Source organism: Haliotis cracherodii, unplaced genomic scaffold (assembly GCF_022045235.1).
Source record: "Haliotis cracherodii isolate W230 unplaced genomic scaffold, xgHalCrac1.p SCAF_5, whole genome shotgun sequence".
NCBI classification, from domain to species: domain Eukaryota; kingdom Metazoa; phylum Mollusca; class Gastropoda; order Lepetellida; family Haliotidae; genus Haliotis; species Haliotis cracherodii.
The window spans coordinates 58,607,156-58,627,215 of NW_027266308.1; the positions used below are offsets into that span (position 1 = coordinate 58,607,156).

At 39.7% G+C, this 20,060-nt stretch overlaps 3 protein-coding genes across 3 annotated transcripts; all 3 read right to left on the reverse strand.

Moving 5' to 3' along the window:
- Positions 1–3,465: 3,465 nt before the first annotated feature.
- Positions 3,466–5,848, reverse strand: LOC139442686 (uncharacterized). Its single transcript, XM_071223561.1, has 3 exons — positions 5,417–5,848; positions 4,962–5,111; positions 3,466–4,363 (listed from the first exon to the last, which is right to left on the reverse strand). Exons 1-3 carry the CDS (start codon positions 5,661–5,663, stop codon positions 4,164–4,166), a joined length of 597 nt encoding a protein of 198 aa, XP_071079662.1. The 5' UTR covers positions 5,664–5,848; the 3' UTR covers positions 3,466–4,163.
- Positions 5,849–8,848: 3,000 nt separating this feature from the next.
- LOC139442685 (uncharacterized) lies at positions 8,849–10,572 on the reverse strand. The gene is made up of 3 exons (XM_071223560.1): positions 10,323–10,572; positions 9,887–10,036; positions 8,849–9,390 (listed from the first exon to the last, which is right to left on the reverse strand). Exons 1-3 carry the CDS (start codon positions 10,567–10,569, stop codon positions 9,185–9,187), a joined length of 603 nt encoding a protein of 200 aa, XP_071079661.1. The 5' UTR covers positions 10,570–10,572; the 3' UTR covers positions 8,849–9,184.
- Positions 10,573–17,168: 6,596 nt separating this feature from the next.
- On the reverse strand, positions 17,169–19,364 carry LOC139443945 (uncharacterized). Its single transcript, XM_071224831.1, has 3 exons — positions 18,986–19,364; positions 18,568–18,717; positions 17,169–17,717 (listed from the first exon to the last, which is right to left on the reverse strand). Exons 1-3 carry the CDS (start codon positions 19,230–19,232, stop codon positions 17,512–17,514), a joined length of 603 nt encoding a protein of 200 aa, XP_071080932.1. The 5' UTR covers positions 19,233–19,364; the 3' UTR covers positions 17,169–17,511.
- Between the last annotated feature and the right edge of the window lie 696 nt (positions 19,365–20,060).

Genomic DNA, 20,060 nt, shown 5'->3' on the forward strand with positions numbered 1-20,060 from the left:
AAGCAATTTCGGCTGACCTGTCCCTCTTTGGGACTCCTGTGTGTGAGTAGGGTACACATATTTATTGTGAGTTATGTGTTCACATAATTTCTGGTTTTGTATTGATATGATTTCTATTTTCTTATATTGATATGATTTCATTTTTATCCCTGGCTGCTCTGTTTATATAGCCGTCTATCTCTCAGAAATAGAGTCAGTTTGGCCTTCGCTATTGCATCTCTTGGCTTTAGGAGATCTATGACAGATAGCGGATCTAACTGCAATTCTTGTTTTAACCTAGCCTAGGCTGGGGCATGGTCTTGACATTCTAGTAACAAAGATGCGTAGGATTTAATGACCTAAGTACCATAACATGTGTGCTTAGGAAAGCGCACGTGACAATGAGGTGGTCATGGCTATAGCAACATGCTTTGCATCAACAAAATACTACATAAACATTACAGCTCATTTGGCTCCGAATGAAAACGATGAATTGCAAAATAACTCAAAATCGGGAATAATCTTAAATATGTCGATACCATACATGGCAATGAATACTCTGTACACAACAATATCTGCTGTTTGTTCTTTTTATTCCCATCACTGGAACAAGTTGTCTCAGAAACTATCATGTTGGTATGTGTTCACGTTGACATCTTGAACGGAGGGGAAAATAACGGTAAGAGGATTCTCGTACTGTACGCGCTACGCAACGGCACAGGGGTAACAGCATAAGAGGGGTCGTCTCATGATTTTTTTTATCGCAATCTGACTCTCATGTCACAGCCATGGTCGTCGGAGTGCTGATGGTCACAAATATATAGGTGGGGCTGTTGCTTGCTGAAGTCCATCACATGACCAGTATCTTGACCCTATCTCGTTGACAGTTTCGCGACCAAGGAATTCATTTTCTAGCTTTTCAACTTCAAGTTGCCATAGCTTGTATTTTGTAACAATTAAATCATGTCCAGTTTCAAGATATTTCTTTAAGTCTTAGTGACATGTATCTATTTTCTGTATGCAGTTTAACAACTGCACGTCTGACTTGTTTTTTCTTACATTTATAGACTGTTCCTTATTTTGAGTTATTTTGCAATTCATCGTTCTCATTTGTAGCCAAACGGACTATGGTAAATAAGAAAGAGCCAGCTTTGCAATTTAACACCAGTCGCTCGTCGGGAAACTGTCGTTGCGGACTTTAACGAAGGATTGAAAGAATATATTTTGATTTGAAAAATATCAACACGAGTTGACAAATGTTTTAAAACTCCGATGCTTGCCGCGGTGGTTTAAGCGTTAATCGACGAGTAAATGTCGACGGGTATAAGTGTACCCAGAGTAATCCCGTTAGGCGGTCGGTTACTGGATTAACGTTTTTCCCAGTTCCTAAAAAATGAACTCAGTTTTTAATTATAAAAATAATAATAATATTCAATGCTGCTCTCCAGAGCTTGCTTATCAGCGAGTTCGCAGAGCTTGAATGAAGCCGTGTTGAAATACAGTTAACCGTCCAAGGAATCAATAGATATTGCATTACAAGAACCTTTACCAGGTAAAAGTTCTTCGGGTTGAAGTTTGATTTTATACTGATAATAAAGGCTTCAAAACCTTTTCAATAGACATAAGAAATTTCCCCAAAAAGCAGAGTCAACTGTAGATTCCGACTGTGTCATAAGCATGAACCACTATCAAATAGTGATGACACCAGTGTTCGCCAAAAGGTGAGCGTATCCTGCCTCACTGGTGGCATCCAACACAAACACTTTCAAAGGCAAGTCAATTTTTCACCTGAAAAAAAACCCAGGGGGACATATGGTACAAGTCAAAATAGGGAATTGAATCGGACATTTTTGTACCTGATGTACCAGTGAGTGAGTGAGTGAGTTTTAAGCCGCTTTTAGCAATATTCTAGCAATATCAAGGTGGGGAACATTAGAAATGGGCTTCACACTTTGTACCTATGAGGGGAATCGAACCCGAGCCTTCGGCGTGACGAGCGAACGCTTTAACCACTAGGTCAGCCCACCGCCCCAACTGATGTACCAAAATTGGAAATGTCCTCCACATGTCTACCATAAAAAGCTTATCGAACGCCCATGGATATTGCAACCACGATCAAATAACTTTTGAGCACGAGTCGTATGACGGTCTTGGGGGCACGGGTGGCCCAGTCGTCTAAGGCGCCGCGATTCGCTGTGCAGAGTTGCGTCCCTTGGGCACGCCAGAAACCTATGATTGTGGGTTCGAATCCCGGTTCGCCCCGATTATGTTTCTAGGTTTGTCAGCACCATACCCGTGTTCGTGGGTTTCACCGAAGTGGTAAAGGTCTGAGACCTGCATCATTTCGGGCTTTCCTCCCACATTAAGCTGACACGCTTAGAGAGATAACTGGTATACTGTTAAAAGCGGCGTTAAACCAACTCACTCACTCACGTATGGCGGTCTTTGACATCTTGGTAAAAAGAGGGTACTAATATAAGTTTGAGGGGTGTCCTTGATCACACTGACACCATGCCACAGTAGATTCCAGTCTTTTGAGGTCTGCACATATGTAACTGGACGTGAAGTCGATCGATGACAAGGAAAGTTAAATGCACAATCGCGTGCAGAATCAACTGCCCCCCCCCCCCCCCCCCCCCCCCTGCCCCCACCACCACGAGAGGATGTTTGATATGATATGATCGGACAGACCGCTCCCCGCGAGATAGGACAAGGTTATGTGGCGTGTTTTGACGACCCATACCGTGGTGACTGAACGCACAATCCTGACACAGACATTCGTATGCCATTCACAATATAACTGCATATCACTGACGGCTTTTCTCAGTGGAGGAGGCTATTAAATTCTACCCAGTCTTCACGCCCTGCCTAGTTTCATTGCCAGACGCACAGACCCAGTATGAGGTAGACCAGGTGTAATACACAGGTTGAAGGTGGGGCTTGTTTCGGCTGCCATGTGTTAAGCATTGCTGTGTTGTCATAACACATGTCGTTAAAAACATATACAAATAACGACCATATACACTTTCCGTAATAAGGTGTAATGAAATATGATATATATATATATATATATATGTGTATATATATATATATATATATATATATATATATATATATATATATATATATATATACACACATATATATATATATAGAGAGAGAGAGGGGGGGATGGGGGTAAGGAGTCGAGACAGATAATACAACGTAAGATAACTGGAGAGGAGTGGCGTGGCGTGGCGTGGCGTGGCGTGGCGGGGCGGGGCGCGACGGAGCGGAGCGGTATGGAGGGGGGTGAAGTGCAGTGCAGTGCAGTGGGGTGGGGCGTGGCGGGGCGTGGCGGGGCGTGGCGTGGCGGGTAGTGGAGTGGAGGTTTAGTGTAATGTAGTGCAGTGCAGCACAAAACCAATACATGTTCATACCTTCAGCTTGTATTTACTTTCAAATTATGACAAACACTAAAAGAGTCTGTGAAATAAATTTCTTTATATGAACTATATTCACGGAGGTACAAATTAATATTACGTCTAAGAAACAGAAGAGACAAAACTATTTCCATAATCATAAGAAATATAGAATCAATATACGATTCCGACTATATCCAAAACATATATTTATGAACCAAATATCAAATAGTGAGGACACCAGGTGTATGTTTTGCCATGAGCTGATAAAGAGAGCAAGGATCATTTGTCAGCTATACGAACACAACATAGTACAAATATCATTACACATTTAATGACAGCCAAAGGTCTAAACAATTAAAAATAAATTAAAATGACTTTCATTTCAAAATATTGACCCCCTTTTAAATATTTTGATGGTTTCAATTATTTTTAGATAAATAGTTAAGTTTGCATAATATTCATCTACATTAAGCTGAGATTTGTTATGAGAAATAGTTTAAGCCTGGTTTGTATAGTTCCAGTCCTAGTAGCTGACATCTCATACAAGACATTCGACAGGGATATTGTATATGACAAGCATTGTTCAAGGGGATGTAAGGAAATCACCATCACAATGGTATTGTAAAGAAGGCAAGATAAGAAGTTCAAAGTGAAGCCACGTCACAGGGTGGGAGTACTTCCTGCAGGGGAACTTGACTTGACAACATTGGTTGTGTCGACTTCATCCTTCCTCGACACAACAGAATATTCTCCCATTACCGTGACTTTATGCAGAGGTTACTATTTGGCGGCCACAGATCCACCTTTGAGGCCGATCACAAGCAGAACAACGCCGACAACGATCTCCAACACCATGGCGAACACAGCAAAGACGAATGAGTAGCCCAGGTCGCCATCCACGGCAATGACTGCACTGTGAAGTTTGTCTCCATTGCCGTATTCCGCACCGAATATAATGATGCCGATCAAGTAGAGAACACCTGGAAATTATATAGTTTAAACATATTTTATTCAATTTTACCTGAAAGGGATCGGTAAACAGGCCTTACTGTCTTATTCAAATTACACTCCCTGTTACATAAATACATTTGTGTAGACATAAAAACTTCAAGGTTTTAAAAAATTTAAGCTATGGTATGAAACAATAACACGTTAGTTTAGGAGTCTAAACTAGAAACAGACATTATACTCATTTCAAATTAAGTGATGTGTACACGTGCCACCTAATTATCAGCAATTGTCAGTTAACCATTCTTATAGTTTTAAAATTATTATTAACATAAATATACCTGTTACAGTGTTCATACGACCGGGACGAATATATATATATTGAAACACAAACGTAACTTCAGTCTGAGTTTCCACATAATTAAGTCAATATGTTTTGGTACTAAATACAAATTGTTATAAGCTGACAAAAATGCAGCAATGCAATTTATTGATAAATATTACCAACGGTAAAAACATAAATGATATGGGAAAGAGGGAAACACAATTTTCTTCATGTTTCTTTTACTTCTTGTTCAGGTTAAACTGAACTGAATCAATAATGTTAGTGTGAGTTGTTTGACGCCATACCTGTAACGATAGCTTGGATGCCGTTGACTTTATCGATGTCAGAGACGTCGGCACACTTGCTTGTGAACATCTTGAGGATGATAATGAGGCACATTGCGTTGAGTCCAAGAAATCCGATTGATACCAAAGCCTGAACAGCGCCATAATACACTGAAACCCAAACCATACACCCTTACTTACTGATCTTCGGCGTGACAGGCGACACGACTTTATCATTAATCTGCCCAAAGGGGACAATGGTTTTTGAACATATTGAAGCATCTATGGGCTTGGTTTCACGATACATGTATCTTTTTTTCCCGGGTTTTACTATTATAGCATAGCTATTGTCATTGTCCGAACATCTCCCCCCCCCCCCCCACCCCCCATAAAGTACCCCATAAATAAAAAAACCTCTAATCAAATATAATATATTTCTATAATAGAATGTTGTTTGATAAAAGGACAATATTTACCGAGATTTGTTCCGTCTATCTGGGTGCATACAGATACAATTCTACCGGAGCCGGTATCCGAGCCTGTTCCACATATTCTCCACAGCCCGAAGCCAATGAAAGTCTCCTTATTTGTATTTGTAAATAGACGAGCCCATGCTGCAGTAGTAAAGGCTATCCAGTTACACATGTTCCCCAAAAGAGCAAGAACAAGAACAACGATGCCAATGGCACCGGCACCCTTCAGACTCTCAAACACTCCGGCCATATTATGTGTAAGGAGACGAAGGTTCTGCCGTTATAAGTTTACATGAAATGACAACCGACCAGTTCTTCGACTGTTTTTAAGTCTGTTGTCTAAGCAAAAATGTCTGTTGCTACAACATTGTAACCTGATTGGTCGATAACGAAACAAAAAATGATCTTGAACACAGCGACGCATACATAAACCTTCAAGTTATTCGAGCATATTTGTCATCATGTGACTGACAATACATATTTCAAATGGAGATGTCTCTAAATCTTGTCTCAACCTGCCAACTTGTTTTCATACTATGTGAATGGATTTATAAATAAACATTACAAAAAGATTAATAATGGTCTTTACGATCGCATTGATATTGATTTAAAAAAAGGTAAGGTGCAGTGAAATGGGATTAAACGTCGCGTTCCCTATTATTGTACTTATATAGGAACATTCATGAAATGATCCCGTACACAGCAACGCATACATACATCTTCAAGATATTTAGGCGTTTATCTCCATGCTACCATGACCAAAAAAAACGCTTTGGTGTTAGCAAATATATTTAGAGAAGCGGCATGGTTTGAGTCCAAAGTTTTGAGTTGGTTAAATTACGGAATTACCGACAACAGCCTGTGAACAAAATATCGCGCTGTATATGCGCAAGCAGTTTGCCTATAGTACGACGTGCCAATGCATTATGTAATACTTCACTCGAACATATACCAGGCATTGAAAGCATATGAGCACGCAAACTTGGTCAGCTAACATAGGCTACCCATAAAGATAGCTAAGCAAGCTTTGCAAAGCTTTCGTTCTACACCGCACGTCACCAGTATGACGTCATATCACTCACTGTGACGCAAGGGATATGACGTCACAGTCGTATATAGAAAAACGCCAAATTCCATGCTCTCTGTAGTCCCAAATGTTTAAAACATATTCTCTTTGTAGATTTCTATTGTGTTTTTTGCACGAAATGTATCGCCTAACATCCTTTGAATATTGTAGTAAGCACAACTTTGCAACCTGCAATAGTAGATATAAGTATCTAAATATACCTACGGACAATGACTGAAAAAAGTACTATTCTATGAATATAGGCTACCGCGGTGATGCAGGCGTGAAACTAGCTGTTTCGACTACTGACGCATTTATAGTCCTAGCCCATTGAGATACCATACTATACATGAATACTACACTCAGACAGCTTGGATGTTTTCGAATAAATTATAGTGTCCCCGAAATTCTTGAAAAGGTTTAATTACTCTTCATATTATTGGAAAAGGAAATTGTAGACAGTACTAAAATCTCTCGAATATTGATGTATGGTTTTGAAGTGTGGGGTATTAAATATCATGCCCCATTTGAAAAGATACAAGTATCCTAATGTAAACTATTTTGGGGAGTGGGTAATGATTCAGCAATCTTCAGCAAAAAGATGTTCTGGGTGAAACTGATGGTCATTGTATGTTTATCAACACGCCAATAAGGGCAAAGAAGTACTGGATTAAGCTTCTTCGATTGAATGCAAGTCGATACCCCCTCCAAAGTTGCGTTCTGCTTAAATTATAAGAGGATAGGCCATTGCAGGAAGATGACGTTTAACAGATATTTATTTCCAAACATAGTACCAAAGTTTGGAGGTTTCTACCTTTGTAGCGAATATATAATCTTTTCTGCAACCTGAGTTTTATATAACTGTACTCAGAGATAAACGATTTGTTGGAGCAATGTGTAAACTTCGAAAGTCTCTAAACAACTTTCGAGTCAACATTATTTTGTGAAAAACCAACATTTAACACCGTGTACAGACTCTGCATGTGAAGACAGTGACCTTCATTTAGTAGTGGATGAATGCAATGCACTTTTTGTACGTAAGAAATAGACTCTGTTGAAAAATAGCTTGCTTGTCTCATTACAGAAATATCATAAAGTTAGTATCACGTTTGCAATTGTCTTTTCTTAAGTTCTATTAATGTTCTAAGTTGGATAGGTCTATATTTAGGTAACATATCCAAAATAGGATGGGTATGTGGCATGCTGGGCATGTGACTTTAATATATGATTCATCTTTCATCTGCAGTATGGGCAATGTGGTTGATCGACTAGTACATATGATACATATTATCAAACAGCTAAAACTGGCGAGCAATAAAACGCTACCAAACTGAAAGCTTGACACGTTGGGTGAAAACCCGAATAATGTAAGAAAATGGTTGAGAATCAATCGCCAATCAATGTTTTGTTAGGTTATTAGTGCGCAAACATTCATTTGTATCTATGGCTCATACGACTACCGTATACATGATAACAAAAACAAATCACATTATTCAGCACAATATTTGACAGCAAGCTGTGTTTTGAAATTACATCATTGTCTGTGATGTGGCAGTATGGATACTTTAGGTATTTGGTTGAGAATAACCATCTTGACAACAAGAAGTATTTATAGTTTATATACTTCCACATTGCACATTATTCATGACAGGAACACTTACATGGGAGACTAGACAACAATACATCTCAATCAAACGTTCACGCTATGGGACATAGTATACTCTGTGTTTACGTATACGTTACCAGTCGTGAAGGTGTTCGAGGTCGAAGAGAGAGAGTGTATTGTGTCTGCTATGTTATGGTTATTACAATCTCAGAGCATTGAAAGAGCACAACTGGGTTTATATCGCTTTTGTGTGGTGTTTGTTTGTTTATTGTGTAACGCCGCACTCAGCAATATTTCAGTAACATGACGGTGTTCTGTAAATAATCGAGTTTGGACCAGACAATCCAGTGATTAACATCACGAGCATCCATCCACGCTATTGGGATACGATGACATGCATCAACCAAGTGTGCGAACCTGTCCACCCGATGCCGTTGGTCGCCTTTTATGGCATGATCGCCTTTTACGGCAAGCATGGTTTGCTAGAGACAAATTCTAACCCTCTTCGCGGTGTGGTGTGGTGTGGTGTGGTGTGGTGTGGTGTGTATGGTGTAGCGTAGGTGTAGCGTAGGTGTGGTGTGGTGTGGTGTGGTTTGGTTTGGTGTGGTGTGGTGTGGTGTGGTGTGGTGTGGTGTGGTGTGGTGTGGTATAGTCATTTAGTGATATTGTTAATATTAACGTCTAAGGAATAGAAGCGACAAAACTGTTGTAAAATTGTAAAAAAACACTTTGATTCATTTCTTTAATTTTCCGTAAATAAACCGTTTGCATAATACCCATCTTCATTGAAGTGAGACTTCTGGTGAAAAATAGTTTAAGCCTGGTTTGTATAGTTCCAGTCATAGTAGCTGATATCTCATACAAGACATTCGACAGGGATATTGTATATGACAAGCATTGTTCAAGGGGATGTAAGGAAATCGCCATCACAATGGTATTGTAAAGAAGGCAAGATAAGAAGTTCAAAGTGAAGCCACGTCACAGGATGGGAGTACTTCCTGCAGGGGAACTTGACTTGACAACATTGGTTGTGTCGACTTCATCCTTCCACGACACAACATAACATGCTCCCATTCCCCTTGACTTTATATAGTGGTTACTATTTGGCGGCCACAGATCCACCTTTGAGGCCGGTCACAAGCAGAACAACGCCGACAACGATCTCCAACACCATGGCGAACACAGCCAAGATGAATGAGTAGCCCAGGTCGCCGTCCACGATAGTGGCACCGAGGGCAACACGTAGTTTGTCTCCATTGCCGTATTCCGCACCGAATATTATGATGCCGATCAAGTAAAGAACACCTGGAAATGAAATGGATCGGTAAACAGCCCTTACTGGCTTATTCAAATTTCTCTCGTTGTTACATAATTACATTTGTGTAGACATAAAAACTCCAAGGTTTTAAATAATTTAGGCTATGGTATGAAAGATAAATACGTTAGTGTAGGAGGCTTAACTAGAAACATGCATTATACTCATTTCAAATATAGTGATGTCTACTCGTGTCACTTAAATATCGGCAATTGTCAGTTATCAAATCGTATTGTTTTAAAATTATTATCAACAAAAACAGACCTGTGAAGTTACAGTGTTCATACGATGTTTCCACATAATTAGGCCAACGTTTAATCATAAGGTAACACAAAAAATGCATTAATGCAAAATATTGATGAACATTGCAAGCATGAATGATATGGGAAAGAGGACAGCACAAATTTCTTCATGTATTGTTTACTTCTTGTTCAAGTCACACTAAACTGAATCAATAATGTTAGTGTGAGTTGTTTGACGCCATACCTGTAACAATAGCTTGAATGCCGTTAACTTTATCGATGTCGGAGACGTCGGCACACTTGCTTGTGAATATCTTGAGGATGATGATGAGGCACATTGCGTTGAGTCCCAGAAATCCAATTGATACCAAAGCCTGAACAGCGCCATAATACGCTGACACCCAAACCATACACCCTTACTTACTGATCTTCGGCATGAGAGGCGAAAGACGTTATCATTAATGTGTCCAAAGAGCCAATGGTTTTTGAATATATTGAAGCAGTTATGGTCTTGGTGCATCTTTGTTTCCCGGGTTTTACTATTATAGCATAGCTATTGTCATTGTCCGAACATATTCCCCCATAAATCACCCCATAAATAGAAAACACTCTAATCTAATAATATATATAATATATATCTATAATATAATGTTGTTTAATAAAAGGATAATATACTTTACCGAGATTTGTCCCGTCAATCTGGGTGCATACAGATACAACTTTACCGAAGCCGGTATCCGTGCCTGTTCCACATATTCTCCACAGCCCGTTGCCAGTGAAAGTCTCCTTATTTGTATTTGTAAATTGACGAGCCCATGCTGCAGTAGTAAAGGCTATCCAGTTACACATGTTCCCTAAAAGAGCAAGAACAAGAACAACGATGCCAATGGCACCGGCACCCTTCAGACTCTCAAACACTCCTGCCATGTTATATATAACTAGACGATGGTTCTGTCGTTATAAGTTGACATGAAAATACAACCGACCAGTTCTTCGACTGTTTTAATTCTGTTTCCTAAGCAATTTCTCACCTTGTCATTTGAATGGCTGTTGCTACAACAGTGTAACCAAGCCCATAGCTGCTTCAATATGATCAACAACCATTAGCTCCTTTGGGCTGATAAAAGGTGAAATTGTTCGCCTGTCACGTTGACGAACAGTAAATAAGAGTTTATGGTTTGGGTTTCAGCGTAGTATGGCGCTGTTCAGGCTTTGATATATACATATATTCTTGATTCCTCAATAGAGAGAGAGAGAGATATTTGGAGATTTTACGAGCGCTTCAGCCTCTGGCTATTTCGCACTCGGGGCTGACGGTTCTTATAAAATATGGAATAGTGGGAATAAATGTAAACGTCTAGCCCAAAAAACTGTAAGTGAAGGGGGATAAAGTAATGAGAAGAGCGGTTGGGGTTTTAGTGGCCGTAGAGAGCCGAAGAGGTATAAAAGTTCTACGTTAGCCAGGTTTATTTGGGGTATGATAACTAGGATAGATAGAGTGATAGAAGTAATCAGTTAAGCTGATGTATGACTACTACTAATAAACGTATTAATTTATTAAGGGAAAAGATAATGGATAATGTAGGTAACCTAAGTTAAAAACAGGGGCCTAGCGCGGGGAGAGAGTTACAGACATATAAATACAGTATTTGTAAGTGTACGAAAAGGGGCATTTTTATGTTAAGTTTATCCCTACTCACATGTCAGAACATATAATGTCTCTTCACAATGTCTATATATTTCTTCACCTGGAAGATACCTTTGACTGCAGCTTTTGTAAAGTTCTCTACAGTCTCTGGATTGTCTGGGATGGGGGGCGTACATGCCAGGAGACAGCAAACTAACTCAATTCCATGCTTTTTATGGAGAGCCACGCATACTTCCACTGGACAATTGTCCACAATGCTACACCACCAATTGTCTCTGAGATGCTCTGTCTCCGACATCAATAAAGTCAACGACATCCAAAGAACTCACACTGACATAATTGAATCAGATCAGTTTGACCGGAACAAGGAGTAAAAGCTCCATGAATAAAATAGTGTTTCCCTCTTTCTTAAAACATTCATGTTCTGCCAGTTTGTTATGTGTTTCAAGCTGTTGCATTAATGCATTTTTTGTCACACCTTATGAAAACTTGTATTAAGCACCCTAAAAAGTTGACAATGTGGAAATCCAGACTGAAGTTACGTTTGTTTTTCAACATATATTCGACCCTATCGTATGAACACTGTTACTTTCAGGTGTGTTTTTGTTGATAATAACTTTAATGCAATACGATTGGGTATTTGACATTTCTGATATTCAGGCGACACGAGTATCCATCACTTTATTTGAAAAGAGTATAATGCCTGATTCTAGTTTAGTCTCCAACACTAATATATTCACGTGTCTTACCATAGCCTAAGTTATTTAAAAACTTGAAGTTTTTATATCTACACAAATGAATTTATGTAACAGTGAGCGTAATTTGAATAAGCCAGTAAGGTCTGTTTACCGATCCCTTTCAAGTAAAATGTTGAATTAGATATGTTTAAACTATATCATTTCCAGGTGTTTTTTACTTGGTGGGCATCATTATATTCGGTGCAGAATAAGGTAATGGAGACAAACTACGTACTCCCTTCAGTATCACTGTCGTGCTACTCATTCGTCTTGGCTGTGTTCGCCATGTTGCTTGGGATTTTTTGTCGGCGTTGTTCTGCTTTTGGCTTGCCTAAGGGGCGGATCTGTGGCCGCCAAATAGTAACCACTGTATGCAGTCAGGGGGAATGGGAGAATAGTTTTACAGTTTTACAAATAGTAGCTTCTATTCCTTTGACGTTAGTATCAAGATCAATTGATAAATGACCACACCACAGAAAAACACCACACCACACTACACCACACTACACCACACCACACCACGCCATGACACACCACACCACACCACACCACACCACACCACACCACACCACACCACACCACACCGCGCCACACCACACCACACCACGCGACACCACACCACGCCACACCACATCACAGCACACGAAACCACACCACACCACACCACACCACACCACACCACACCACACCACACCACACCACACCACACCACACCACACCACACCACACCACACCACACCACGCGAAACCACACCACACCACGCCATGCCACACAAAACCACACCACACCACACCTGGTTACATTTGGTCTTCAGCAACCCATGCTTGCCGTAAAAGGCGACTATGATTGTCGTAAAAAGGAGACAAACGGCATTGGTGAGTGCGGCGTTAAACAACAAACAAACAAACAAACAAACAAACACCACACGCGACATTAAACCCAGTTGTGCTCTTTCAATGTTCTGAGATCCTAATAACCATAACATATATAGTAGACGCAATACACTCTCTCGCGACCTCGTATACCTTCACAACTGGTGAACGCTTGATTGACACATATTGTTGTCTTGTCTCCCATGTTAGTGTTCCTGTCATGAATAATGTGCAATGTGGAAGTATATAAAATATAAATACTTCTTGTTGTCAAGATGGCTATTCTCAACCAAATACCTATGGTATTCACACTGCAACATCACAGACAATGATGTTATTTCGGAAACACAGCTTGCAGTCAAATATTGTGCTGAATAATATAATGTGATTTGTTATAGTTATCATGTATACGGTAATTGTATGAGCCATAGATACAAATGAATGTTTGCGCACTAATGACTTAACAAACAAACATTGATTGGCGATTGATTCTCAACCATTTTCTTACACTGTTCGGGGTTTGGACCCAACGTGTCAAGCTGTCAGTTTGGGAACCGTTCATTTGCTCGTCAGTTTTAGCTGTTGGATAACATGTATCATATGTACTAGTCGATGAACTTTATATTTCAGGGTTCAGGCCACATTGCCCATACTGCAGATGAAAGATGAATCATATATTAAAGTCACATGCCCAGCGTGCCACATACCCATCCTATTTTGGATATGTTACCTAAATATAGACCCATCCAACTTAGAACATTAATAGAACTTAAGAAAAGACAATTGCAAACGTAATACTAACTTTATGATATTTCTGTAATGAGACAAGCACACAGGCATACAGGCCACACTGCACATAGTGCAGATGAAAGAAGAATCATATTAAAGTCACATGCCCAGCGTGTTACACTCTCGCCATCTCATTTTAAATATATTACATAAATTTAGACCTATAAAACTTACAACATTAATAGCGCTTACATACAAAAAGGACAACGCATTCATCCTCTACTAAACGAAGGTTACTGTCTTTACATTCAGAATTTCTATAAGGTATATTTAATGTATATTTTTCACATAATAATGTCGAAAGTTGTTCAGAGTGTTTCGAAGTTTACACATTGCTCTAACAAATCGTTTGTCTCTGAGTACAGTTATATAAAACTCAGGTTGCAGAAAAGATTATAACAAAGAATGATCTCATACATAGCGAATCATACATAAACCGTCAAGTTATTCTAGTATATTTGTCATCATGTTACTGACAACACATGTTTCACATAACGAGTGGAATGGAATGTTTCTATTCCAGCATTTTGATATGTTTCCACATACCAACATCGTGTACAATGTATATGTGATTGTTTAAAACGGAAGTGTAATTGATTACGTCAAGAAACATCTGCAATACTGCTTTGTAGAGCCTTCACATGCCTGCTGCATTGAACTGGACACAAAGAGATGTCTCTAAATCTTGTCACAAGCTAACTTATTTTCATACTGTGTGAATGGATTTATGAATAAACATAACAAATAGATTAGAAAATGGTCTTTACGATCGCATTGATATTGATTTCAAATAAAGGTAAGGTCATTAGTCCGGAGTACTACAAGCAGCCACACACAAGTGTGAGTGTGTGAGTGAGTGTGTGAGTGTGTGAGTGAGTGTGTGAGTGAGTGTGTGAGTGAGTGTGTGAGTGAGTGAGTGAGTGAGTGTGTGAGTGAGTGTGTGAGTGAGTGAGTGAGTGAGTGAGTGAGTGAGTGTGTGAGTGAGTGAGTGAGTGAGTGAGTGAGTGAGTGAGTGAGTGTGAGTGTGTGTGTGTGTGTGTGTGTGTGTGTGTGTGTGTGTGTGTGTGTGTCTGATTGTAGTACTCCAGACTAACTACGGATGTATAGAGCTTGCCCATTGAGATACCATACCGCAGTATTACATAAATACTAAACTCAGACAGCTGGAATTTCATCGAAAAAATAAAGTGTCCCCGAAAATTCTTGAAGCTTCATTTTATTTGGAAAAAGAAGTACTTGACGGCCTCAAATATTAACTTGTTGCATGATTTTGCAGCTGCAGCTGCAAACATATCTGGTCTCAAATTTATGTTTTTAAATACGCCAATAAGGGTACTGAAGTACTGGATTAAGCTTTTGCGAGTGAATGCAAGTCGATACCCCTTCCCAAGTTATGTTCTGTTTAAATTATTAGAGGAGAATGTTAAAGTGAATAGGGCATCGTATGTTAGCAAATGTTATTTAATCATGGTTTTGCGTGTGTGTGGTTGATGTTGGGGATACGAAGAGGTGTGTCTGCATTCAAAAGACGTTAAACAGATACTTTTGTTTTGAGGTTTCTCTCTTTTTAGTGCATTATGTTCATATAAAATATCTTCTTTAACCTGTGTTTTATATAACTGTACTGAGAGACAAACGATTTGATAGAGCAATGTGCAAACTTCGAAAGTCTCTAAACAACTGTCGAGTAAACATTATTTGCGAAAAGTCAGCCTTAACAATACCTTATACAGATTCTGTATGTAAAGACAGTGACCTTCATTTAGTGGAGGATGAATGCAATGTACTTTTTGTATGTAAGAATTATAGTCTCTATCGAAATAGTTGTCTTATCTCATTCCAGAAATATGATAAAGGTAGAATTACGTTTGCAAATAAGTATAACTTAAGTGTATTAGTGTTCTATGTTTGATAGCTCCATATTTATGTAAAATATTTAAAATGAGATGGGTAGGGCGTAACACGCTTGGCATGTGACTTTCATATGATTCTTCTTTCATCTGCATTATGTGCAGTGTGGCCTGAGTTAAGAAATATAAAGTTGATTGACGAGTACATATGATACCTAGTATCCAACAGCTAAAACTGACGAGCAAATGAACGGTTACCAAGCTGAAATTTTGACACGTTGGTCCAAACCCGGAATAGTGTAAGAAAATGGTAGAGAATCAATCGCCAATCAATGTTTGTTAAGTCATTAGTGCGCAAACATTCATTTGTATCTATGGCTCAAACGATTACCGTATACATGATAACTATAACAAATCACATTATATTATTCAGCACAATATTTGACTGCAAGCTGTGTTTTCGAAATTACATCATTGTCTGTGATGTTGCAGTGTGAATACCATAGGTATTTGGTTGAGAATAGCCGGCTTGACAACAAGAAGTATTTATATTTTATATACTTCCACAGGACACATTATTCATGACAGGAACACTAACATGGGAGACTAGACAACAATACATCTCAATCAAGCGTTCACCAGTTGTGAAGGTATACGAGATCGCGAGAGAGTGTATTGTGTCTTTTATGTTATGGTTATTACAATCTCAGAACATGGAAAGAGCACAACTGGGTTTAATGTCGCTTTTGTATGATGTTTGTTTGTTTGTTGTTTAACGCCGCACCCAATCCAGTGATTAACATCATGAGCATCAATCCATTGGGATAAGATGGCATGCACAACCAAGTGAGCGAACTTGTCCACCAGATGCCGTTTGTCTCCTCTCACGACAAGCATAGTCCCTTTTATGGCAAGCAATTCTAACCAAGATCTTCACGGGTCAGTGTGGTGTGGTGTTACTATGTTAGGGTTATTACAAACCTAGAACATTGAAAGAGCACAAATGGGTTTAATGTCGCGTGTGGTGTTTGTTTGTTTGTTGTTTAACGCCGCACCACGCAAATGAGTTACGATGACATGCATCAACCAAGTAGGCTAGACTGACCACCCAATGTCGTTTGTCTCTTCTTACGACAATCATAGTCGCCTTTTACGGCAAGCATGGGTTGCTGAAGACCAAATGTGGTGTGGTGTGGTGTGGTGTGGTGTGGTGTGGCGTGGCGTGGTGTGGTGTGGTTTCGCGTGGTGTGGTGTGGTGTGGTGTGGTGTGGTGTGGTGTGGCGTGGCGTGGTGTGGTGTGGTTTCGCGTGGTGTGGTGTGGTGTGGTGTGGTATGGTGTGGTGTGGTGTGGTTTCGAGTGGTGTGGTGTGGTTTCGCGTGGTGTTGTCTTGGGTGGTGTGGTGTGGTGTGGTGTGGTGTGGTGTGGTGTGGCATAGCGTGGTGTGGTGTGGTTTCGCGTGGTGTGGTGTGGTTTCGCTTGGCGTGGTGTGGCGTGGTGTGGTGTGGTGTGGTGTGGTGTAGTGTGGTCATTTATGGATATTGTTAATATTAACGTCTAAGTAATAGAAACGACAAAACTCATTGTGAAAATGTAAAAACACTTTGATTCATTTCTTTTATTTTCCGACGGTAAATAGTTTGCATAGTACCCATCTTCATTGAAGTGAGACGTCTGGTGAAAAATAGTTTAAGCCTGGTTTGTATAGTTCCAGTCATGGTAGCTGACATCTCATTCAAGACATTCGGCAGGGATATTGTATATGACAAGCATTGTTCAAGGGGATGTAAGGAAATCACCATCACAATGGTATTGTAAAGAAGGCAAGATAAGAAGTTCAAAGTGAAGCCTTGTCACAGGGTTGGAGTACTTCCTGCAGGGAAACTTGACTTGACAACATCGGTTGTGTCGACTTCATCCTTCCACGATACTGCAGAATATGCTTCCATTCCCCTTGACTTTATATAGTGGTTACTATTTGGCGGCCACAGATCCACCTTTGAGGCTGGTCACAAGCAGAACAACGCCGACAACGATCTCAAGCAACATGGCGAACACAGCCAAGACGAATGAGTAGCCCAGGTCGCCGTCCACGATAGTGGTACCGACTACGGTACGAAGTTTGTCTCCATTGCCGTATTCCGCACCAAATATAATGATGCCGATCAAGTAAAGAACACCTGGAAATGATACCGTTTAAACATATTTATTTCAACTTTACTTGAAAGGGATAGGTAAACAGGCCTTACTGGCTTATTCAAATTACGCTCCTTGTTGAATAATTACATTTGTTTAGACATAAAAGCGTCGAGGTTATAATAATTTAGGCTATGGTATGAAAGGTGATATCGTTAGTGTAGTAGTCTTAACTAGAAACAGGCATTATACTCATATCAAATAATGTGAGGTGAAATGTGGTTTAACGTCGCGTCCAAGATTATTGCACTTATATAGCGACGTACATGTACGTGTGTGTGTTTGTGTGACTGCTTGTACTAGTCCGGACTGATGCCGATTTATAGTGCTAGCTCACTGAGATACCATGCCGCAGTTTAACATGAATACCCCACTCAGACACAGTATACTGACTCCGAGCCGACCATTCCTTGTTTTAGCCCCTTAATGCCGAGCGCCAGACAGGGTAACAACAAATACCATCTTTTAACGTCTTTTGGTATGACGCGGCAAGGGATCGAACCCCGTACCTTCCGCTCTCCGGGCGGACGCTCTACCACCATACCACGGAGGCGGTACCATATCAAATAAAGTGATGTGAACACGTGTCACCTAGTTATCAGCAATTGTCAATTAACTATTCGAACTGTTTTTAAATTATTATTAAAAAAAAAGTTGTTATAATCTAACACAAAAATGCATTGGTACAATATATTAATAAACATTATAAATGGTAAAAAACATGAATCATATAAGAAAAAGGGAAGCACGATTTTCTTCATGTATTGTTTACTTCTTGTTCAAGTCAAACTGAACTGAATCAATAATGTTAGTGTGAGTTGTTTGACGCCATACCTGTAACGATAGCTTGGATGCCGTTGACTTTATCGATGTCAGAGACGTCGGCACACTTGCTTGTGAACATCTTGAGGATGATGATGAGGCACATTGCGTTGAGTCCCAGAAATCCAATTGATACCAAAGCCTGAACAGCGCCATAATACGCTGAAACCCAAACCATAAACTCTTACCTACTGATCTTCAGCGTGACAGGCGACCGAACTTATCATTAATCTGCCCAAAGGAGCCAATTTTGTTTGAATATATTGAAGCAGCTATGGTCTTGGCGCATCTTTGTTTCCCGGGTTTTACTATTAGCATAGCTATTGTCATTGTCCGAACATTTCCCCCCATAAATAAAAAAAACTCTAATCAAATATAATATCTATATCTATAATAGAATGTTGTTTGATAAAAGGATAATATACTTTACCGAGATTGGTTCCGTCTATCTGGGTGCATACAGATACAACTTTACCGAAGCCGGTATCCGTGCCTGTTCCACATATTCTCCACAGCCCGTAGCCAGTGAAAGTCTCCTTATTTGTATTTGTAAACTCACGAGCCCATGCTGCAGTAGGAAAGGCTATCCAGTTACACATGTTCCCTAAAAGAGCAAGAATAAGAACAACGATGCCAATGGCACCGGCACCCTTCAGACTATCAAACACTCCCGCCATGTTATGTATTACTCGACGAAGCTTCTGTTGTTATAATTTGACATGAAATGACAACCGACCAGTTCGTCGACTGTTTTAAGTCTGTTGTCTGAGCAAACAAATGTATTTCTTCCCTTGTCATTTGCATGGCTGTTGCTACAACTTTGTAACCATCATGGAATTCGTAACCTGATTGGTCGACAACGCAACAAAAAATGATCTCATACACAGCGACGCATACACAAACCTTTAAGTTATTCGAGTATATTCGTAATTACTTATTGTCACGAGACGGACCGTGCATTTTTCAAATCTTACGTATATCCAAAGAAGTATCTGAAAATTAATTAAATGAAATGTTTTAATATCACAAAATCGTGCATACGCGATTGTTTAAAACTACTGTTTTGTGGAACCTTAAGATGTGTGTTTAAATGAAAATGGACATTGGTTCCCGCCCCGTGTTTTAAAACTCTATGATCGTATTAATATTGATTTCAAATAAGGTGGGGTTTGGTGAATGGAATTTCAATTCATCTTTCTTCACGTAATCGGTAACATTTGCCTTTTAAACAATCGCGTATACACGATTCGAGATACGTAGATGAAACAGAGCTCTTGACATATAGACGAATGAGAACATCGACACCTAGATAAATGAGATCTCTTAGAACCAAGATGAATGAGAATTCTTTTCACCTGGATGAATCGCAAGTATTGACACTTAGATGAAACATAGCTCTTGACACCTAGATGTATCCAAACTCTTGACACCAAGATGAATGATAATTCTTGACACAAAGATGAATCCAAACTCTTGACACCAAGCTGGATGGACCTCTTGAGAAC

Bases quoted from the DNA above. Each gene is read 5' to 3' on its own strand.
- LOC139442685 (XM_071223560.1), bottom strand. From the start codon at position 10,569: ATGGCAGGAGTGTTTGAGAGTCTGAAGGGTGCCGGTGCCATTGGCATC. The intron at 10,037-10,322 runs GTAAAGTATATT...TTTGGGTGTCAG, and splicing joins GATTGACGGGACAAATCTCG to CGTATTATGGCGCTGTTCAG. The intron at 9,391-9,886 runs GTATGGCGTCAA...TTTCATTTCCAG, and splicing joins CATTCAAGCTATTGTTACAG to GTGTTCTTTACTTGATCGGC.
- LOC139442686 (XM_071223561.1), bottom strand. From the start codon at position 5,663: ATGGCCGGAGTGTTTGAGAGTCTGAAGGGTGCCGGTGCCATTGGCATC. The intron at 5,112-5,416 runs GTAAATATTGTC...TTTGGGTTTCAG, and splicing joins GATAGACGGAACAAATCTCG to TGTATTATGGCGCTGTTCAG. The intron at 4,364-4,961 runs GTATGGCGTCAA...TATAATTTCCAG, and splicing joins CATCCAAGCTATCGTTACAG to GTGTTCTCTACTTGATCGGC.
- LOC139443945 (XM_071224831.1), bottom strand. From the start codon at position 19,232: ATGGCGGGAGTGTTTGATAGTCTGAAGGGTGCCGGTGCCATTGGCATC. The intron at 18,718-18,985 runs GTAAAGTATATT...TTTGGGTTTCAG, and splicing joins GATAGACGGAACCAATCTCG to CGTATTATGGCGCTGTTCAG. The intron at 17,718-18,567 runs GTATGGCGTCAA...TATCATTTCCAG, and splicing joins CATCCAAGCTATCGTTACAG to GTGTTCTTTACTTGATCGGC.